The 23,584-nt window shown below is 45.3% G+C and overlaps 1 protein-coding gene across 1 annotated transcript in view; it reads left to right on the forward strand.

Annotated features, from left to right (window-relative positions):
- LOC124722855 (intracellular coagulation inhibitor 3-like) overlaps positions 1 to 23,584 on the forward strand; it is a 190,540-nt gene that overhangs the window by 70,666 nt on the left and 96,290 nt on the right. Inside the window, exon 2 of the mRNA XM_047247981.1 lies at positions 14,099 to 14,214. Coding sequence (XP_047103937.1) covers positions 14,099 to 14,214 — 116 coding nt within the window. The remainder of the gene's footprint in view (positions 1 to 14,098; positions 14,215 to 23,584) is intronic.

Raw genomic sequence — 23,584 nt, forward strand, 5'->3', positions numbered from 1 at the left:
CGTCGGCACGGCACACGCGAGTGGCTATTTTCCATCTTTTTTTGAGCCAAGGTACAAGAGTATGTTCATTGTTATGGAAGGCAGACCGACTCACAACCGAATGAAGCCCGCGCTTCGTGATCGAGTGTATGGTGTCACATTTTGTAAAGAGAATATGATAATTTCTACAATATTATTTCAGTGGTATAGGGTGGCACACGAAAACTCGGCCCCGAGTACTAGATTGCTCACTGTCGCTCACCAATCGTCATCTATTGTTTCGGAGTTGTTTGCATTAGCTTATTTGTTATTTCTTCACTGCCTAACTATTACATGTTTATTCTGCTCGCAGCTGTCAACAAATCGTGCGTAATTGGCGAGCCGTCTGCACTCGGGACCGGGATTTTCGTGCGCCACTTTATATTATTTCACTGAGATCAGCCACATAACGCTACAGTTGGCTAAATGAGATGTTTTGCAGAATCATGAAACTTACAAGTGTGTAAGAATTCTGTTATGAATAAAAACTCTGTACTCCCGGGGGTAGGCAAGTGCCCCCTCTTGGTGCCTTCCATCTTCAGTCACCTATCCTACTAATTTTCAGTTTTTCATAAGAACCATATACCAAGCACAATGAACGGTGAACGAGTAAAAATGAACGGTTCCCAAAAAAGAGCGCTCAACAGTGAACTAGTTCCCAAGGATGAACGACTTTGCCCATCTCTAGCCTGAACTGCTTGTATTGCCAGACGGAACGGCTCTTCCCGCCGATTTGAGGCGTAGGACGTAAATGACGTCGCACGGTCCGGCGGTGGTCTAAATAGTCTGGGTAAATGGATATCCACGTGGCGCTGTGAGGGCACGTAACTTGTAGCAAAATAGTGGCCTGGCGACAGCGATCTCTGCTGCGATAGGCACGTTGACTGTCGACGAGGGTGGCGCCCCCAGATGCTGTGGAAGCGACTTGTAAATCAGAGGTCAACAGCCCAGGCCATACAAGGAAATACACCCATGCTCATAAATTAGGGATAATTGCAGAATGTGGTGCCACACAATGTGGCACTACACAAAACTGGCTCTAAAAGCGTAGGCACATAGGGAACCCACATGACACAGATCTGTAAGTCCACGGTATTGTTGATAAGTTGAAAAAACCGTCCCGAAACACATGTGCTACAAAACGCCACTGTTTCCTGCGCATGTACCCCGACATCAATATGGGATATGATCACCATGCACACGTACACAGGCCGCACAACGGGTTGCCATACTCTGGATTAGGTGGTCGAGCAGCTGCTGGGTTATAGCCTCCCATTCTTTCACCAGTGCCTGTTGGAGCTCCTGAAGTGTCGGAGGGGTTTCAAGACGTGCAGCGATACGTCGACCGAGAGCATCCCAGACGTGCTCGATGGGGTTTAGGTCTGGAGAACAGGCAGGCCACTATATTCGCCTGACATCTTCTGTTTCAAGGTACTCCTCCACGATGGAAGCTCCGTGGGGCCGTACGTTATCATCCATCAGGAGGAAGGTTGGACCCACTGCCCCCTTGAAAAGGCGGACATACTGGTGCAAAATGACGTCCTGATACACCTGACCTGTTACAGTTCCTCTGTCACCTCTTTCAAATACATGCAGGGGTGTACGTGCACCAATCCCACCCCACACCATCAAACCACGACCTCCATACATATCCCATTCAAGGACATTAAGCGGTTGGTATCTGGTTCCTCGTTCACGCCAGACGAAAACCCGACGATAATCACTGTTAAGACTATACCTGGACTCGTCCGTGAACATAATCTGGGACCACTGTTCCAATGACCTGTACTGTGTTCTTGACACCAGGCTTTACGGGCTCTCCTGTGACCAGGGGTCAGTGGAATGCCAACCTTGCAGGTCTCCGGGCGAATAAACCATGTCTGTTCAGTCGTCTGTAGACTGTGTGTTTGGAGATAACTGTTCCAGTGGCTGGGGTAAGGTTCCGAGCAAGGCTACCTGCAGTATTCCGTGGCCGTCTGAGGGCACTGATGGTGAGATATCATTTCTTGTGGTGTTGTACACTGTGGACGTCCCGCACTGTAGCGCCTGGACACGTTTCTGTCTACTGGAGTCGCTGCCATAATCTTGAGATCACACTTTGTGACATACGGAGGGCCTGTGCTACGACCTGCTGTGTTTGACCAGCCTCCAGTCTCCCTAGTATCCTACCCTTCATAACGTCATTAATATGTGTTCTTTGAGCCATTTTCAACATACAGTCACCATTAGCACGTCTGAAAACGTCAGCACACTTACTCGCTGAACCATACTCTGACATGCACCAACACACCTCTGCGTATGTGGACTGCTGCCAGCGCCACCGTGCGAGGCCGCAGGTCAAATGCACCGCAAGGTCATACCCCGAGGTGATTTAAACCTGAAAACCGCACACCAGAGCGTTGTTTCACAATGTATCAGCATTATCCTTAATTTATGAGCATGAGTGTATCTCTTAGGTTATGAGAGCCGTTTACGCACGTCATCCTGGAGTGGGGTCCCCCAGCGGGGTCCCCCAGCACGGTCTGCCTGGTGTGCAGGGAAAACGACTACCAGGCAGATACAACAGCACCGACATGGATGTGAAGCGCCGCCGACTCCAGTGCCGTAGCCAGCTGCGCTAGGTTATGCGGTTGAGGATCCATGTTCAAATAGCCCGATCGCGGTGGTACCACAGATTCTCGACTGGATATGAATCTGAAGAATTTGGTTGCCAGGAGTGTATGATAACCCCATCCTGGTGCTCAGTGGGAGCTGTGTGACATGTTGCGTTGTCCTGCTGGTAGATTCCATCTTCTTGAGGAGAAAACAAACTGCATGTAGGAATGGACATAGTCCCCAAGGACAGATGCATACCTGTGTTGATTCACTGTACCTTCCAGAATAACGATATCGCCCAGGAAATGCCACGAAAACATTCATCAGACCATTAAGCTCCCGCCTCCAGTCTGGATATTTCCGACAGTTGTTGCAGGATTTTTGTTTTCAGACGTTTCACTCCATACACGCCAACTGCACCTGTCCAATGGAACATAAAACATGATTCATCTGAAAAGGCCACCTGTCGCCAATCAGTGACGTCCAGTTGCGGTACTGTTGTGCAAATAGCAAAATGGCTCTGATCTCTATGGAACTTAACTTCTGAGGTCATCAGTCCCCTAGAACTACTTAAACCTAACTAACCTAAGGACGTCATACACGTCCAAGCCCGAGGCCGGATTCGAACCTGCGACCGTAGCGGTCGCGCGGTTCCACACTGTAGCGCCTACAACCGCTCGGCCACCCCCGTCGGCTGTGCAAATAGCCTTCGTCGCCAATGAACAGCTGTCAGCATGGATCCATGAACCTGGCACCTGCTGCGGATACCCATATGCAGCAACATTCGCCGAATAGTCGTTGAGAAGACACTACTGGTAATCCCTTGGTTCATCTGAGCGGTCAGCTGCTCAACAGTTGCACGTCCATTCGCCCGTATCCGTCTCCGCAGCCGTCGTTCACCCCTATCACCTATGGCCTGTGGTGCATCACAGTTGCCTCGAGAGCCGGTTTTCGACAGCACAGTCTTTCCATGCACAGAATTGTAATACCGGAGCCAAGGTAGCCCCTGAGGGCCGGCAACCCGTATAACAACTTGTGTTGTGACTGCCAATTCGCAATTTTTCACAAACACAACTTTTATTGATGTAAGTTCACAAGGCTGATGACTGAACGTACAAACGAAAGGTAACAATAACGAAAAAGTCTCCTAATTGAGGCAAACAAAAGTTCACTTCTAATTTTCCACAAAGGATCGTGGTAACACACTCACACACTAGTAACAGTCCAATTCCGAGATGAAGACGTGATCTTCAACTGTCGCAGTACACGAGGTCGCCATCTGGCGTGAACTGAACTACGGGACTGGTTCTAGCCCCTAAATAGCTGTCTCCAGCCAATTAGGTTTTGGCGTAGTGATACTTCCTTCAGGCCGTGGCTCGGAATGTCTGTTTCCATTATCTTGTATGTAAATAGCCAGTGTTTACGACGGTGCTTTTGGGTACGCCTTGGGCATAGACAACCTCGTCCTCTGTGGTGTTATATGGGTTGCCGGCCCTCAGGGGCTACCTTGGCTCCGGTATAACTAGAATAATTTAACCATAGCGGCACGCGAGCAGCTTGCAATCATAGCCGTTTCGGAAATGCATCCACTCTTGGCCCGAAATCAAATGATCATGCCCTTCTGGACGTCAGATAAATAACTCCGTTTCCGCATTGCGGCAACGATTGTACTGTGTTTCACGTCCCGCGGACACGCTTTATGTTGTACACTCCACTACTAGCGCTGCCACCTTTCATCTGTGAGTGGTTATTGCTCGCTGACATCGAGCATAGACAGCGGTCACTTTAATGTGACTGGACTGTGTAGTTACATTTGAGATACAGTACTTACGCTTTGCAATGAAAAAGCGCTCAGTGATTGTGAATGATGCCTTAAGTGCCTCAAACGCGACGAAACCTTCAAGACATATAACGTTACACGGCACTGTTTGCTTACAAGCGCCGCACATCAGCGGGACCGGCTTAAAGCGATACCAATAATTTAAAAAATACAGGCATGTGTCTAAGCTGCCATCAGTAAAGGACATTTATCTGTTATCTTGGCATTTGTGAACCATCGAAGTTTGAAGATTAACGTATCTAAAGAGTACGGGAGTAATATTAATAATAATGTCGTGTGTCGAGGGCCTCCCGTCGTGTAGACCGCTCGCCTGGTGCAAGTCTTTCGATTTGACGTCATTTCGGCGACTTGCGCGTCGATGGGGATGAAAAGATGATCATTGGGACAACACAACATCCAGTCCTGAGCGGAGAAAATCTCCGACCCAGCCAGGAATCAAACCGGGCCCTGAGGATTGACAGTCTGTCGCGCTGACCACTTTTATTTTATTTTTTTTAAATCTAATTTTGTTCGTTTTCGTTCGTTGAATCTGCTGGGGGCGGACGTCGTAAGACACCCGTTTAAGTTCGTTGTTGATCGATTAACTCTTTTTTTTTATTACAGAGGGCAGCTAACCCTCTGACCGAACACGCCGAGCTACCGTGCCAGCTGCCACTCAGCTACTGGGCGCGGACAGTACGGAAGTGTGCACTCATGAGCTAAAACATTATGGTCACTTGTTTAATAGCTTGTTTGTCCGTCTTGGGAACGAAATATATCACTGATTTTGCGTATCATGGATCTGACAGTCTGTTAGTACGTTTGTGCAGGTACGTGGTACTAGATGTTTACGCACAGGTCATGAAATTCGCATAAATAGCGGATCGCTGATGTGCGTAGTCGGATGTGACCCAGATGAATTCTATAGCATGTACATCAGGCGAATATGGTCGCTAAGACACTGTAATGCTCCTCAAATCACTGTAGCACGGTCCTGCCTCCGAGACACAGACAATTATTATGCTGAAAGAGGACATCGATGCCGCCTGGGTGGCCGAGCGGTTCTAGGCGCTACAGTCTGGAACCGCGCGACCGCTACGGTCGCAGGTTCGAATACTGCCTCGGGCATGGATGTGTGTGATGTCCTTAGGTTAGTTAGGTTTAAGTAGTTCTAAGTTCTAGGGGACTGATGACCTCAAAGCCATTTTTGATGACATCACTGTCGGGGAAGATATCAAGCATGAAGGGATGCAGGTGGTTCGCTGCCGACAGCGTGTTTTCGATTACTACCCCAGGTGTCATGAAAGCGCAGGAGAATGTCTCCCCTAGCATAATACTTCTCCCACCTATCTGCGTCCGTGGCGCGCTGCACGTTTTGAACCGCCGTTCACCTCTATGACGGCGTTTTTGGAGACGACCATCGACCTAGTGCAGCAAAAATGTGATTCACCCAAAGGACCACTCGTTTCCAGTCATCGACGGTCGAATAGCGACGGTCGCGTGCCCACTGCAATCATAACTGACAATGTCGTTGGGTCATCATGTGAACACGTAACGCTGGTCTGCTGCGGAGCTCCATGGTCAACACTGTACGATGAACGGTGTGCTACTGAACACTTGTGAGCTCACCAGCACTGTGCTCTTTCGTCGGAGATGCCACAGATCACCATCTATCTTACTTTACAGAGCAGACAAGCTTCAAAACCCCACGTTCTGGGAAGAGGCGTGGACATCCCACTATTTGGCGCCTATTAGTATTTTCACTGTCCTTCTACCTCTTTCCATAGATGCTCACGACAGTAGTACGTGTACATTCGACCAGCTTCGCCATGTCTGAGATACTCGGTCGCTGGCTCTACGTAATAATAATCTGCCCTTTGTCAGATTCGCTTATCCCAATGGATTTCCCCATCTGCAGCTCATATCTTCGCTAGGGTGATCCCTCGTCCACGTCTGCTCCGCTTACACACTTTTGTTACCGCGTCACGTGCCCATAACGCCACCAGGCGGAATCCAGCGTTGCGGTGGGCGGTGGTCATAATGTTTTGCTTATCAGTGCAAGTCTCTGACAAAAAAAAAAAAAAACCGCGTAACAATTATAAGTACTCGCGGATCAGGCGTTAGTCATAGACAAGTTACGGCTGTCCCATTGCTGCCTGAAAGGCACTGTGGGAAGCAATGTGTGATCGTGAGATATGTGATCAGCATGTCTCCAGTCCCTCCAGCCCCTCTTGTCAGTAGATTAATCCTGGCCATGCTGCTGTTTCTTTATTTAAGGGGACCACACCGTGGTTCAGGTCGAAAAAATAGATTTTCGGTTTTCATCATATTTCGATAGAGTAATGTTTTATTTAAGTACTCTGAAAAGGATTTTGCTGAAAAAAAAATTTTTTCGAGCTTTTAAAGAGCGTTTCTCCTACCACGTATGTTTATGTGCCACGCCCACTTTTCTGTCACCCACTTTTCTGTCACCCACTTTTCTGCATACATTTTAGATCTTTATACATTGCACGTTAGGGATTTTTTTTACTCCCGCGTGTGTTGGCTACCCTTGGAATTCAACGGTCGGTATTCTTTTGTTTCTGCTGTTTGCAAACAACACGCTTTCAAACACGCGGTTAGTTTTGTTCAAGTGTGATTGCGAGTAGTTGTTATAGAAAACTTGCCGGTATACTACTGGCAGGCAATTAGGAGAAATAAAGAAAATCTGGAGGCAATGAAGAGAGATGTTTGGGCCATATTCTTCCATAAGTCTTCTACTGATGATAAGCCATGTCATGGATTGTGTCCATAGGGGAAAATTCGTGGTGCAAATACAATAGGGCTCGGGCAACTGGAGGATATTTTCACCAGCATTCTCTTCCTGCTGCTGTTATGACAGCAATTAAACCTATTTTCAGAGACTTGGCTCATCCTCACCTAAGGAAATGTCTGCATGGGCAAACACAGAACCCAAATGAATGTTTCAACAGCATAATTTGGAACCGCCTTCCTAAAACTGTATTTGTAGGCATGTATACAATGAAACTAGGAGTTCATGATGTTGTTATTACATTCAGTTGTGGTAATATTGGAATGTGTTGGGTACTGAAAAAGCTAGGAATTAATCCTGGTGAAAATATGACCACTGGGCTGCAACATTGCGATAAAATGAGGATAGCCGATGCAGACAGTTTTGTACCTAATATGGCCTACAAAGCAAGACAAACATCCAGGAACGTGAAAAAGAAACTGGAAGACCTGCTAGAGGCCAAAGAAGGGCCATCATATGCATCAGGGCAGTTTTAATTAACTGTAAGTAACAAATTTCAAAAGTTTTTTCTTTAAAGTCACTTTCCCGCAAACTAAAATTTTCAGTACATATGCCCCATTATATCAGAAACTATCATAGATTAATGAATGAAATTTTCAGAGACTCTGTATAACATAAAAAGCCACCTCTGGTACTACATTCATTAATATTGCCCCATTAGAAAGTTCACAAAAAAATATTTTCTGCAGAAAAAACTTAATATTTTTTGTTAATAAATTTAAAAAAGTATTTCTTAAAAACTGTAAAATGGATAACGTAGATTTTAGTACAGTTGACACTGTTAGCATCATGTAACATACAGTAAAAATATTAAGGTCCAGCATCAAATAGTTTTTTTCAGAAATGGGTAAAATACTTGCCTAAATTAACATGAGTTAGACAGGCAGGGTGTGGTCCCCTTAAGCAGTTCCTCATCTGGCCGCACGAGGGCGAGCAGACACCGTTCCAGACTGCCCTACCTCTGGAAAATCGGAAGCGCTACATAGAACCGAACCCGGTTCCTTCCGCACAGATGGTAGTGATGCTAACCATTCGGCTATAGAGGTGGTGATTACTTGGCAAAAAGCTAAAAATTTGCTTGAAAAAATATGAGTTAACACAAGCAATACTTCGAGACATGTTTCCCAAATTTGAAGTTGCTGTGACGTCGTACGTTCTTCCTTCATCCGCCATCCAATTGGAAATGTTCGAGTTTCCATGACTGATTTACTCTTAACCTACATACATACTCGGCAAGACACGGTTCGGTGCGTGGTGGAGGATACATTGTTCCACTGCTAATCATTTATCGTCCTGTTCCACTTCCAAGCAGAATGAGGGGAAAACGGCTTAGTCTATGCCTCCGAACGAGCCCTAATTTCTCTTATGTTATGTTCGTGGTTCTTCCGCAAAATGTACGTTGACGGCAGTAGGATTTTTCACCAATCAATTTCAAATGCCGGTTATCTAAATTTTCACAATAGCAGCCGGCCGCTGTGACCGAGCGATTCTAGGCGCTTCAGTCCGGAACCGCGCGACCGCTACGGTCGCAGGTTCGAATCCTGCCTCGGGCGTGGATGTGTGTGATGTCCTTAGCTTAGCCGGCCGCGGTGGTCTAGCGGTTCTAGGCGCTCAGTCCGGAACCGCGCGACTGCTACGGTCGCAGGTTCGAATCCAGCTTCGGGCATGGATGTGTGTGATGTCCTTAGGTTAGTTAGGTTTAAGTAGTTCTAAGTTCTAGGGGACTGATGACCACAGATGTTAAGTCCCATAGTGCTCAGAGCCATTTGAACCATCCTTAGGTTAGTTTGGTTTAAGTAGTTCTAAATCTAGGGGACTGATGACCTCAGATGTTAAGTTCCATAGTGCTTTAGATCCATTTCAACCATTTGAACGACAATAGCATTCCCCGAAAAGAGCATCGCCTTCCCTCCATGGATTCCTATTTGAGTTCCCGAAGCATCTTCGTGACACTTGCGCGTTGTTTGAACCTACCGGTAACAAATCTACCAGTCCGCCTTTGAACTGCTTTGATGTCTTAATTTAATCCGATCTCGTACGGACCCCAAACCTTCGATTAGTAGTCAATAATGAGTCTCAGTAGTGTTCTTTTGCGAGCTCCTTTACAAATAAACCACACTTTCCAAAAACTCTCTCAATAAACCCAAGTCAACCACTCGCCTTCCCCACTACTATCCTTCCATGCTCGCTCCATTTCACATCGCTGTGCAACGTTGTGCCTAAATGTTCAATCGCTGTGACTGTTTCAAGCAGCACACTACTAATTCCGTATTCGAACATTGCGAGATTGTTTTTCCTAAGCATCTGCATTAACTTTCGTTTTTTTTTAATTTAGAGGTAGCTGCCAATCATCACACCAACTAGAAATGTTGTAGAGATTGCTGTTCACACTGGCCGCCAGATCATTTATGTATATAGAGAATAACTCCCCTTAGGCTTCCCTGATGACACCCTTGTCTCTGGTGAACACTCGCTGTCAATGGGTCTGTTACTTCAAACGGTACAAATGGCTCTGAGCACTACCGGACTTGACACCTGAGGTCATCAGTCCCCTAGAACTTAGAACTACTTAAACCTAAGGACATCACACACATCCGTGCCCGAGGCAGTATTCAAACCTGCGACCGTAGCGGTCACGCGGTTCCAGACTGAAGAGCCTAGAACCGCTCGTCCACAGCGGCCGGAGTCTGTTACTTAACAAATCTTCGAGTCACTCACATATCTGGGAGCCTGTTCCGTATGCTCTTACCTTCGTTAACAGTCTGCAGCGGGGCACCGTGTTAAACGCTTTTCGGCAGTCTAGGAATATAGAATCTGCCTATTGCCCTTCACCGATGGTTGGCAGGACACCATGTGAAAAACCAACAAGCTGTGTTTCGCCCAAGTGTTGCACAGGAGCTTTTCTCCTCAACCAACTTCATTATCTTCGAGTTGAGAATGTGGTCAAGAATTATGCAGCAACCGGTGTTAAGGATATTGGTCTGTAGCTTTGCGTTTCAGTTCTTTTGACCTTCTTATGTACAGGAGGCACCTGTGCTTTAAACAGAGTGGCATAGAACAGTAGACACACTTGACAAGTGCAACATGTGAATGTGTTGCATTATTTTCGGTGTATCCACACTGCTGTAGGCTCATATCAAAAACCACAGATGTTATATTATCCAGATCTTCGCCACGAACTGCTCCACTTCCCCAATTCGCTTTCTCAACTTAACAGCTTTCATCCAAATTATGTTATTTATTATTGTATCCATCGACTGGCGTAAGACGTTTTCAATGTATCCAGAGTTATCGGAGTGTGACCTCTGTTCTGTGAGTGGTTGCGCGAGTGGGAACGTGTGCCGTAACACTTTCAGAATCTGTAAATCCATGGAGTTGAGAAAGAGACATGGAATTTTAGTGATGTTTATTGTTGTGGTCTTCAGTCCGAAGACCAGTTTCATGCAGCCCTCCAGGCTACTCTACCCTGTGCAAGACTCAACTCCGAGTAACTTATGCCGTCTGAGTCTCCTTGCTGTATTCATCTCTTGGTCTCCCTCCACAACTTTTACCCCCATAGTTCCCTCCAGTTCTAAATTGGTGATCCCTTGATGTCTCAGAATGTGCCACAAATTTCTTTTCTCCCAGATTCCATTCATTACCTCCTTATTAGTTATGTCATCTGTCCACCTAATCTTCGGCATTCTTCTGTAACATTTCAAAAGCTTCCATTCTCCTCTGGTCTAAACTGTTTATCATCCATGTTTCACTTCCAAACGTGGCTACACTACTTGCAAATACTTTCAATAAGACATTGGATGTTGCTAAATTTCTTTTCTCCAGAAACGCTTTTCTTGCCAGTGCCAGTCTACATTTTATATCCTCTCTACTTCGGCCATCATCTTTTATTCTGCTGTTCAAATAACAAACCTCATCTACAACTATAATTGTGTCGCTTTCTAATCTATTTCCCTCAGCATCACCTGATTTACTTCGAGTACATTCCATTATCCTTGTTTAGCGTTTGCTGATGTTCGTCATATATCCTCCTCCCAGGCTACTGTCCATTCCGTTCAACTGCTCTTTCAAGTCTTTTGCTGTCTCTGACAGAAAAACAATGTCATCGGCAAACCTCAAAGTTTTTATTTCTTCTGCTTGACCTTCAATTCCTACTCCAAAGTTCTCTTTTTTTTCGTTTACTGCTTGCTCAATGTATAGACTGAATAACATTGGTGATAGGCTGTCACCCTGTCTCATTTCCTTCTCAACTACTGCTTCCTTTTCATGATCTTCGATTCCAATAGCTGCTATCTGGTTACTGTACAAGTTGCAAACAGCTGCTCTCTCCCTGTTTTTTACCCCTGCTACCTTCAGAATTTCAAAGAGAGTACTCCAGTCAACACCGTCAAAAGCTTTCGCTAAGTCTACAAATGCTGTAAACGTACGTTTATCTCCCCTTAAACTATCTTCTAAGATAAATCGTAGGGTCAGTATAACCTCGTGTGTTCCTGCATTTCTCAGAAATCCAAACTGATCTTCTCCAGTTTTTCCATCCTTCTGTAAGGAATTCGCGACAGTATTTTGCAACCATGACTTGTTAAACTGATAGTTCGGTAATTTTCACACCTGTCAGCACCTGCTTTCTTTGGAATTGTAATTATTACAATATTCTTGAAGTCTAAGGATATTTCACCTGTGTCATACATCTTTCACACTAGATGGAAGACTTTTGTCATGGCTGGCTCTCCCAGGGCTGTCAGTAGTTCTGACGGAATATCGTCTACTCCTGGAGCTTTGTTTCGACTTCGGTCTTTCAGTGCTCTGTCAAATGCTTCCCGCTGTATTATATCCTCCATCTCATCTTCACCTACGTCCCCTTCAATTTCTATAAGACTGCCTTTAAGTTCATTTCCCTTGTACAGATCCTCTATACAATCATTAAACCTTTCAGATTCCCCTTCTTTGCTTAGGACTGGTTTCCCATCTGAGCTCTTGATACTCGTACGGCTGGTTCTCTTTTCTCCAAAGGCTTCTTTAATTTTTCTGTAGGCGGCATCTATCTTAGCCCTAGCGATATATGCTTCTACATCCTTACATTTGTCCTCTAGCCATTCCCGCTTAGCAGTCTTGCTCTTCCTGTCGATCTCATTTTTGAGACCTTTGTATTCTCTTTCACCTGCTTCATTTGCTGCGTTCTTATATTTTCTCCTTTCATCACTGAAATTCAACAGCTCCTGTGTCATCCTAGAATTTCTATTATACCTTGTCTTTTTACTTTTTTGATGCTCTGCTGGCTTCATTATTTCATCTCTCAGAGCTATCCATTCGCCTTCTACCGTATTCCTTTCCACCCTTCTAGTCAATCGTTGTCTAATGCTCCTGTGAAACTCTTAACAACCTCTGGTTCTTTCAACATATCCAGGTCTCATATCCTAACTGTACTACTTTTCTGTAGTTTCTTTAGTTTTAATTTAGTTTTCATAACCAATAAGTTGTGGCCAGGGTCTACATCTGCCCCTGGAAATGTCTTACGGTTTAAAATCTGGTTCCAGAATCTCTGCCTGATGATTATATAATTAATCTGAAACATTCTGGTGTCTCCAGATCTCTTCCAAGTATATGACCTTCTTTCATGCTTCTTAAACCAAGTGTCAGCTATGATTAAATTATGATCTGTGCAAAATTCTACCAGGTGGCTTGCTCTTTCATTCCTTTCTCCCTGTCCCTATTCACCTACAACTTTTCTTTCCCTTCCTTTTCCTACTATCGAATTCCACATCACAATTAAAATTTCGTCTCCCTAAACTATCTGAATAATTTCTTTTATCTCATCACACAGCACCTCAATCTCTTCATCATTTGCGGAGCTAGTTGGTATATAAACTTGTACTACTGTGATGGGTGTTGGTTTTCTGTCTATTTTGGCTACAATAATACGTTCACTATGCTATTCGTAGTAGCTTACCCACATTTCTATTTTTCATTCATTATTAAGTTCACTCCTGCATTACCTCTGTTTGATTTTGTGTTTATAACCCTATACTCACCTGACCAGAAGTCCTGTTCCTCCTGCCATCAAACTTCACTAATTCCCACTTAATCTAACTTCAACCTATCCATTTCCTGTTTTAGATTTTCTAACCTCCCTGCGCAATTAAGGGGTCTAACATACCATGCTCTGATCCGTAGAACGCCAGTATTATTTCTCCTGATGACGACATTCTTTTGAGTAGTCCCAGCCCAGAAATCGGAATGGGGAACTATTTTACCCTCGTAATATTTTACACCAGAGGATGCCATCTTCATTGAACCATACAGTAGAGCTGCATGTCCTCGGGAAAGATTACGGCTGTAGTTTCCCCTTGCTTAAAACCGTTCGCTGTACCAGCACAGACATGCCGTTTTTGTTGATGTTACAAGGGTAGATTCATCTGTCATCCAGACTCTTACCCCTGCAACTACTGAAAAGGCTGCTGCCTCTCTTCAGGAACCATACGTTTGTTTGGCCTTTCAAAATGGTTCAAATGGCTCTGAGCACTATGGGACTTAACAGCTGTGGTCATCAGTCCCCTAGAACTTAGAACTACTTAAACCTAACTAACCTAAGGACATCACACACATCCATGCCAGAGGCAGGATTCGAACCTGCGACCGTAGCAGTCGCGCAGTTCCGGACTGCGTGCCTAGAACCGCGAGACCACCGCGGCCGGCTTTGGCCTTTCAACAGATAGTCATTCGTTGTGGTTGCACCTGCGGTGTGGCTATCCGTTTCGCTGAAGCATGCAATCCACCTCACCAATGGTAAGACCTACCGTTCGAGGAGGGCGTATTTTAGTGATACGTGTACTAAATGGAAACGTGTTGTGTCGTTTCAGAGATGCTGAGAGCGCTGTTGGTGGTGGCGGCAGCTCGTCTGAGTCTCCAGGAGTCGCAGAGCAGCGTCCAGGCCGTCACCAAGCTCAGCAATAGCCTCGTGCCGAAGCTTTTCCAGGTCAGTGATTTGCCTCTGGCGCATTGCTTCCACGCAGATCTCGCCTTAAATGTGTCGGCTGTGAAAACTGCGACTAAGAAATTAACATATTTTAAGTAGATGTGATAGTTCAGCCAAAGTAACAAAACGCGTGGCAAAGAAATCAAGTGCTTTCCTGCGGAACTCACAGAAGTGTGCGGATTTTGTATGGCCTCCTGTTTTTGACAGTTCGTCCTCTAATGTGCGAGACAGACGGGTCAGCCAGACACAGATCGCATGCCCGCGACGGATTAACGACCGTGGGCAGGTACATCGGCCTGCTTAGTGTGTGGTTTTTAGGCGGTTTTCAACGCTCATTGAGGCCAATGCTAGGTTGCTCCTCAAATTCTACCTTCGAGAATACAATACACCAGGAGTAGTCACCTTTTTTACCTAACGACCACTTTTGTGTCTGTGTTAGTAATAAAATTTCTTCATCACCCACCAGTTCCACAGTAATAGTAACATACAGAGTGAGTCATTAACCACTGCCACCTAGAATGACTCTGAAAGTTAATATATTAAAAAACTAAAAACCCGCCTCGATTGCGAAAAAAGCACCTAGGTGCCGCATTGTTAGTTTCTTTCCACTCCGCAAGCAGTTTATCCGCGTCCATCAAAATAGTTTGCCTAATACTCCAGTCACTTTCTCCTGCACTCGCTTCTTTTGATACTTCTACTGATGGAGTATTTTCGCAACACAAGCTTTCACTTTTAGCTTCAGGCACTTCTCACTATATCTCAGTTTTGCACAGCTGTTATCTGTTTGTCAAAATTGTAGTACAATCGTTGTCACCACCCAGAAAACAAACCGCGTGCCATAGCAAACACCACGTTAGTGTGCGGCCCTACAACACGATCTTCAACAGAATCATATGTAATAATGCTGTCTACGTTCATTTCATCGAATGAGAGCACACATACACGTTCAGTTTTTGACAATACAGATGTCTGGGCTTTCATTAGCTGTAAACCATCTGTAAGCACACCAGGAAAGCATCTGAAAGAGCGTGATGCCCACCTTTCCAGCGTTGTCAGTACTGGAAGTGGGAAACCAACTTGATTCCTCAAAAACAAATCACACCTCCTAGATGCAGCACGAAGAGGGACTGCTTTACAAATGTCTTCTCTTTGCTGCTTTGTTTCTTTCCGCTCCACAAGCAACGTATCCACGTCCATCAAAATAGTTTGCCTAATATTCCAGTCACCATCTCCTGCACACGCTTCTTTTGATACTTCTGCTGATGGATTATTTTCGCAATACAAGCTTTCACTTTTAGTTTCAGGCACTTCTCACTATATCTCAATTTTGCGCAAATATATGTCAGTTTGTTGTTTCTATACTCTAATTTTTCTATGTGTTTACTAAGTTCACTAATTTGTATATTGTCAATCTCACACTGCAGCTGTTGTCTGGCTAATTTTTCTTTTTTTCTTTTTTTGGGAAACACATTAGCGGTTTGCATTCTCTTTCTTGCCCTATTTGAAGAAACTGCATCAACTGCACTCGCATTACCATTATTAATGTGAACACTTCCTGGTATATTTACACTCGGTGCTGCGTCTAGTTTAAGCAATTTCCTAGGTGATACATTAAGAAGCGCTGCTCGCAAGTCACGGACGTAATCAACAGGCGTGAAATGAAAAGAACACATTGTTGACGTCGTAATATTGAAGCGATCTTTTCGGTAGCACCTCGTAATCCACACTTTTTGCAACTGAATGTCTTTTGAGAACGGATGATAGATTACATCTGAACCTTTTGTCTTCCTGCTGTACGACAGGCATCCCATAACAGCACAGCCAGGCATTTTAAAATAAAACGTTTGTAGAAAATCACAAAGCACTACAAACAACGCGCTCCCACGTGCTCCTAATATGACGACATGCGCAGAACGACAAACTGTCTCATTAAGCACAAACCGACGCTCTTTGTCGATACTGGGTGTCGCATGAAAGACGGGATGAGTTGCATTTATTTGGGCTGGCTCCAGCTCCACATTCCAAGAGCGAAAATGCAAATACCTGCCGAACCACCAGAGATAATCGCGCCTGACGACTCTTAGAAGAAAAACCCGTTATGTAAACACTTCTGTGTAATATTTTAGTTACAAAGTTGTTTACTTGTTTCTTCTTTATCCGAGTTCTAAGTTAACTATTTTTCCAACGTTATACACTCCTGGAAATGGAAAAAAGAACACATTGACACCGATGTGTCAGACCCACCATACTTGCTCCGGACACTGCGAGAGGGCTGTACAAGCAATGATCACACGCACGGCACAGCGGACACACCAGAAACCGCGGTGTTGGCCGTCGAATGGCGCTAGCTGCGCAGCATTTGTGCACCGCCGCCGTCAGTGTCAGCCAGTTTGCCGTGGCATACGGAGCTCCATCGCAGTCTTTAACACTGGTAGCATGCCGCGACAGCGTGGACGTGAACCGTATGTGCAGTTGACGGACTTTGAGCGAGGGCGTATAGTGGGCATGCGGGAGGCCGGGTGGACGTACCGCCGAATTGCTCAACACGTGGGGCGTGAGGTCTCCACAGTGCATCGATGTTGTCGCCAGTGGTCGGCGGAAGGTGCACGTGCCCGTCGACCTGGGACCGGACCGCAGCGACGCACGGATGCACGCCAAGACCGTAGGATCCTACGCAGTGCCGTAGGGGACCGCACCGCCACTTCCCAGCAAATTAGGGACACTGTTTCTCCTGGGGTATCGGCGAGGACCATTCGCAACCGTCTCCATGAAGCTGGGCTACGGTCCCGCGCACCGTTAGGCCGTCTTCCGCTCACGCCCCAACATCGTGCAGCCCGCCTCCAGTGGTGTCGCGACAGGCGTGAATGGAGGGACGAATGGAGACGTGTCGTCTTCAGCGATGAGAGTCGCTTCTGCCTTGGTGCCAATGATGGTCGTATGCGTGTTTGGCGCCGTGCAGGTGAGCGCCACAATCAGGACTGCATACGACCGAGGCACACAGGGCCAACACCCGGCATCATGGTGTGGGGAGCGATGTCCTACACTGGCCGTACACCACTGGTGATCGTCGAGGGGACACTGAATAGTGCACGGTACATCCAAACCGTCATCGAACCCATCGTTCTACCATTCCTAGACCGGCAAGGGAACTTGCTGTTCCAACAGGACAATGCACGTCCGCATGTATCCCGTGCCACCCAACGTGCTCTAGAAGGTGTAAGTCAACTACCCTGGCCAGCAAGATCTCCGGATCTGTCCCCCATTGAGCATGTTTGGGACTGGATGAAGCGTCGTCTCACGCGGTCTGCACGTCCAGCACGAACGCTGGTCCAATTGAGGCGCCAGGTGGAAATGGCATGGCAAGCCGTTCCACAGGACTACATCCAGCATCTCTACGATCGTCTCCATGGGATAATAGCAGCCTGCATTGCTGCGAAAGGTGGATATACACTGTACTAGTGCCGACATTGTGCATGCTCTGTTGCCTGTGTCTATGTGCCTGTGGTTCTGTCAGTGTGATCATGTGATGTATCTGACCCCAGGAATGTGTCAATAAAGTTTCCCCTTCCTGGGACAATGAATTCACGGTGTTCTTATTTCAATTTCCAGGAGTGTATTAAAAACAGAGCTTTCAAGGACTACATCTACTGTACGGGAAGACCACGAAAGCATATGTAGATGTTACTGCATCACTCAGTTTCAGCTTTCAGTCTAACCTTCCAACTGGTGTACATTGCTCTACTTCCACACTACACTTTATAGTGAGGTAAAAAGAAGTAAATATGTGCACCTGGAATAATGTTAGGCATTTTCATCACATTTTAGTTTCTCAACAACTCATCTTCCCATTTTCCGTTTGCTCCTAGCCAACACACCATGCATCGATCTCCTTAGTTGTCGAGGACAGAGTCTCTTGAAGTTGACTTTCAGTAACGGACAATACTGCCTACGCTACTGAAGGTACACCATAGATTAAAGGCGAAAAGTGTTCTTGGAAACGGTGTACCTGCAGATGAGCAAGTCCATATATGACGTTCAAGTGTTCAAAATTCATGCTCAGAACTATCCCATAAAATTGGTACTCGAGTTATCACTGACAGGACTTCAAAAAAAATGGTTCAAATGGCTCTGAGCGCTATGGGACTTAACTACTGTGGTCATCAGTCCCCTAGAACTTAGAACTACTTAAACCTAACTAACCTAAGGACATCACACACATCCATGCCCGAGGCAGGATTCGAACCTGCGACCGTAGCAGTCGCGCGGTTCCGGACTGCGCGCCTAGAACCGCTAGACCACCGCGGCCGGCGACAGGACTTCTTTGCAGTGTCCAACTGTCCAGTAACGTCACTCTAAAAGTTTGTCAGGCATTGTATGAGAACCGTCATTCCTAGAATATTGGATTTCACTCATTCGAAGAACTAGAATGCTTCATTAGTGCAAATGTCACAATGCAAGTCGAAACTGTAGATAGTGCAACGTGGATGAATTACCACTCTGCATGCGATTCATAGATTTAGAGAGAGTTTTTAACTTAATTCCACTAAACTCTGTAGTAATAGCCCTTGAGAAATAAGGTAATGATTCAACTTAATGGGGTGGTGCATAAGTTTGTATCGTTTCTCCATAAGTTTAATAAACACAACAGATACTCATAACAGAGACTTTATCGTCGCCGGCCGGAGTGGCCGAGCGGTTCTAGGCGCTGCAGTCGGGCATGGATGTGTGTGATGTCCTTAGGTTGGTTAGGTTTAAGTAGTTCTAAGTTCTAGGGGACTGACGACCTCAGAAGTTAAGTCTCATAGTGCTCAGAGCCATTTGAACCATTTTGAACTTTATCGTCAGTAATACATTCTTCTTCACTTTTTAAAACAGTCTGCCAACCATGTGACAACTTTTCGATTCCACAATTGTAGAAATCACGTGATTTTGAGGCGAGGAGCTCATTGAGCCATTTTCTGAGCGCATTTTCTTCCGGGAAAGGAATTTTCTTGAAGGTTGTTCGATAGAGAGCGCAAAATGTGAAAATCTGAGAGTGCAAGATTAGATTAATAAGATGGGTGCGGAATGACTTCTCAACGCAACTGCCCTACAGCGTTTTTTTGTCAGTCTAGCAGAATGCGGGAGGGTGTTGGTCGTTGTTCTTCGACTGCGTTCGCAAGAAGTCTCAGTTGTTGACAATAAATGTCAGCAGTGATGGTTACACCTCGGTGAAGCAATACGAAGTACACCACACCGTCACTATGTCTCGTCACCAGTAATGATACAGAATAGGATTGGTCGGTGTTGTTCACGAGCCTGTTGATGACGAACAAGCAGAGATGCACATACGACCATCCACTGATTTTTGTGATTTTGGCTTAGAGCGTGCTGTACCCACACACCCGATTTTTGAACCTTGCCCATTGCAGGAAATTGTAGCACGATGGAGGAATTATCACAGTCCATCACATTTGCCAGTTCTCAATTACACTGACGTGGATCGTTGTGGATTAATCGGTTTAAACGATCTTCGTCAACCGCCGAAGGTCTTTCTGAACTTGGAGAGTCACTAATGTCAAGGCGATCTCTCTTAAAACGAGATAATCATTTTCTTGCCGTGCTCTGTTCAACGGCACTATCCTCATGCATGGTGCTGCTGCCACCCTACTACTGAACTCAAACAGGAAAACATGTCGGAAATGTTCCGATTTCTCCACTTGACACTCCAGCTCCACGCAGTGTTTCCAAATGACAAAATGACAATATGTAATCTCAGACAGCAACAGTTTACTACAAATAAAAAATGACAATCAATAAATAGAGCCATAGCAACCGTAATACCAACATGCAAAACAGAAAAGTACGAACTTATGCACCAACCTAATGCGTTAGTGTACTGAACACCATACCATATAAATTACACTCATCAAGAAAGTAGGAAATTCACAGTTAAAATAGGAGTTAGGCAAAAAGCTTCCATACCATCAAACGTATTCCCAGCAATCTTAAAAGGAAATTTTTAGATCCTTGTGCTGGGAAAACGAAGAAGGAATGTGTTGATGCAACACATCTGAATTACCTTTATTTTGCAGATGACACTTGGACAGTATGCCTCTAGCACATACAAATTTCAATAGTGAATGGAACAGCTTAATAGAGGAGGTCTGAAAGTATGCATGAAAATCGTTAGTAGCAATACTAATAATAATAGTAAGATTAAACTTATCCATTAATAATACACTAAAAAATTGTACATAGTAACAGTCAATAATAAAGCGAGTTAATGAGTTTTTGCATTGACAGCAGTTAAAGACAAGAACTGGATGGACACAAACAAGAGAGTAAAATTGGTCTGGAGTGATTTTGGTACTCTGAACAGGGTTTTCAAAACTAGGATTCCTATATGCCTCAAACAGAAACCTTACTGTCAGTGTGTATTAGCAGATTTGGCCTATGGTAGTGAGCTACAGACTTTTAATACGAAAATAAACCAAAAAGTGGAAGTTACTAAACGAACAATGGAGAGATACATGTTAGGGCTCAGTTCATTTATGAGCTGAAACATTACGACCACCTGCTTAATAGTGTCTTTGTCCACCTTTGGAACCCAAAACTGCAGCGACTGTACGTGCCATTGTTTCGACAAGTCCATGGTAGGTTTCCCAAAGCATGTGGCACCAGATGTATATGCACAAGTAACATAATTCCCGTAACTTACGTGTCGATGGTTTGTCGGCGCGGAGCTGGCTCGCTGTATTATACCAGAAGTGTTCCATCGGGTTTATATCAGGCGCATTTGGTGACCAAGACATCAGAGTGAGTTTACTGTCATGTTCTTCAAACATTATAGCGCGATTCTGGCCTTATAACACGGGCAGTTACCCTCCTGGTAGATGTCATCGCCACCGGGGAAGACATCCCCAGTGAAGGGAAGCAAGTTCTAGGTAGTAATTTTCACATAGTTCTCAGCTGTTATAGTGCTTTCAATTACGACCACAGGTCCCACTGAAGCCCAGAGGAATGTCCTCCATAGCACAGTGCTGCCCCCACTGGCTTGCGTCCGTAGCACGGTGGATGTTTCGATCAGTTGTTCGCTTGGATGATGGAGTATACAGCAACGACCATCGACCTGGTGTAACAAGAAACGTGGTTCATCCGACTAGATGACAAGAAGCATTGATCCATGGTCCTATCTAGATGATTATGTGCCCATTGCAGTCGTAACTAACGACGCCCTTTGGTCAACATGGGAACATGTAGAGATCGTCTTGTTGCAAAGCTCCATGTTCAACAACGTGCGCCTAGCGGTGTGCTCCGAAACATTTGTGCCTACACCATCATTGTATTCTGTCCTCAGATCTGCCACAGATCGCCACCTACTCTATTTTACAGAGCGGGCAAGCCTCCGATCTGAACGTACTGTGACGAGGCTTGGACGTTCAACATCTTGTCGCATACTCATGGTTTCACCGTCCTACGACCACTTTCCATAAGATGTTCATGGCAATAGCATGAAAACAGCCGACCAGCTTCGCCGTTTCCGAAATGATCGTGCTCGAGGGTCGGACCATAACCATTTGCTCTTAATCAAACTCGCTTATATCATTGGGTTTCTCCATTTGAGGCTCGTAGCGTTGCTATAATAGTCCCCCATTCGTCTCTCTTTCGCTTGTATACATCCCTTACCGTGTCACGTGTTTGTAATTCTACCAGGTGGCATTCAGTCTCACGTTTTGACTCATCAGTGTAGATCAGATAGGCAAACAAATAGGTAAAGAACCTGTTGCCGTGCTGTAAGTAACTATATCTGTAAAGAAAATCGATAGGATGTAGGCGGGACATGCAGCCGCGTGAATGGTTAATGAAACAGGAATGCTGGATTAGAGACCAAGAGCGGAGCGAGTACGAGTGTAATGTTCGGATAACATACTTCACAAATCAAGAAGGCGCTGTTACATCAGTGCTAACGTGGTTCCTTTGTTCCCGCAGTAGTTTCGTGAGTACGACGAGTCTGAGAGCTGTGGCGCTGCGATCGCTTCATACTCTTCGACTCGTTCTCTCTTACTGAAGCACGTACGAATGTAAGGCTAATTGTGACTTACTGCTTGTACGGAAGACCAGTACACGAAGTTGCTGCTGTAAAGTAGCACTGACAAGGCGAAATGACCGATTGTCGGGATCAGATGCCCTTTAATGTTTTGTGAGACTGTGGAGAGTGTAAGATGAAAATTAATTGATGCAACGTACCGGGTGTTCAAAAAGTCAGTTTAAATTTGAAAACTGAATAAATCACGGAATAATGTAGATAACCGGCCGGAGTGGTCGAGCTGTTCTAGGCGCTACAGTCTGGAACCGCGCGACCGAATCCTGCCTCGGGCATGGATGTGTGTGATGTCCTTAGGTTAGTTAGGTTTAAGTAGTTCTAAGTTCTAGGAGACTGATGACCACAGCAATTAAGTCCCATAGTGCTCAGAGCCATTTGAACCATCTGAATAATGTAGATAGAGAAGTACAAATTGACACACATGCTTGGAATGACATGGGGTTTTATTAGAACCAAAAAAATACAAAAGTTCAAAAAATGTCCGACAGATGGCGCTTCATCTGAATCAGAATAGCAATAATTAGCATAACAAAGTAAGACAAAGCAAAGCTCAATATGTCCACCATCATTCGTCAACAATAGCTGTAGTTGAGGAATAATGTTGTGAACAACACTGTAAAGCATGTCCAGAGTTATGGTGAGGCATTCGCGTCGGATGTTGTCTTTCAGCATCCCTAGAGATGTCGGTCGATCACGATACACTTGCGACTTCAGTAACCCCAAAGCCAATAATCGCACGGACTCAGGTCCGGGGACCTGGGAGGCCAAGCATGACGAAAGTGGCGGGTGAGCACGCGATCATCACAAAACGACGCGCGCAAGAGATCTTTCACGCGTCTAGCAATATGGGGTGGAGCGCCATCCTGCATAAACATCGTACGTTCCAGCAGGTGTTTATCAGCCGGGCTGGGGATGATGCGATTCTGTAACATATCGGCGTACCTCTCACCCGTCACGGTAGCAGTTTTACTGTCCAGCGCCATCTGTCGGACATTTTGTGAACTTTGTTTTTTTTTTTTTGTTCTAATAAAACCCCATGTCATTCCAAGCATGTGTGTCAACTTTTACCTCTCTACATTATTCCGTGGTTTATTAAGTTTTCAAATTTATACTGACTTTTTGATCACCCTGTATATAAATACAACTGTATTCCATTAGAAGAGGAGCGATATTTTTAATAAGTTTGACGCTACAGTCCACGCTTCAGACACAAAATATACAAACTGCGTCAAATGCAAACAAAATGGTTGTATTATCGTTTATTCCACCCCCATCATGAGAAAA

The sequence above is a fragment of the Schistocerca piceifrons genome, chromosome X (assembly GCF_021461385.2).
Source record: "Schistocerca piceifrons isolate TAMUIC-IGC-003096 chromosome X, iqSchPice1.1, whole genome shotgun sequence".
Classification (NCBI taxonomy): domain Eukaryota; kingdom Metazoa; phylum Arthropoda; class Insecta; order Orthoptera; family Acrididae; genus Schistocerca; species Schistocerca piceifrons.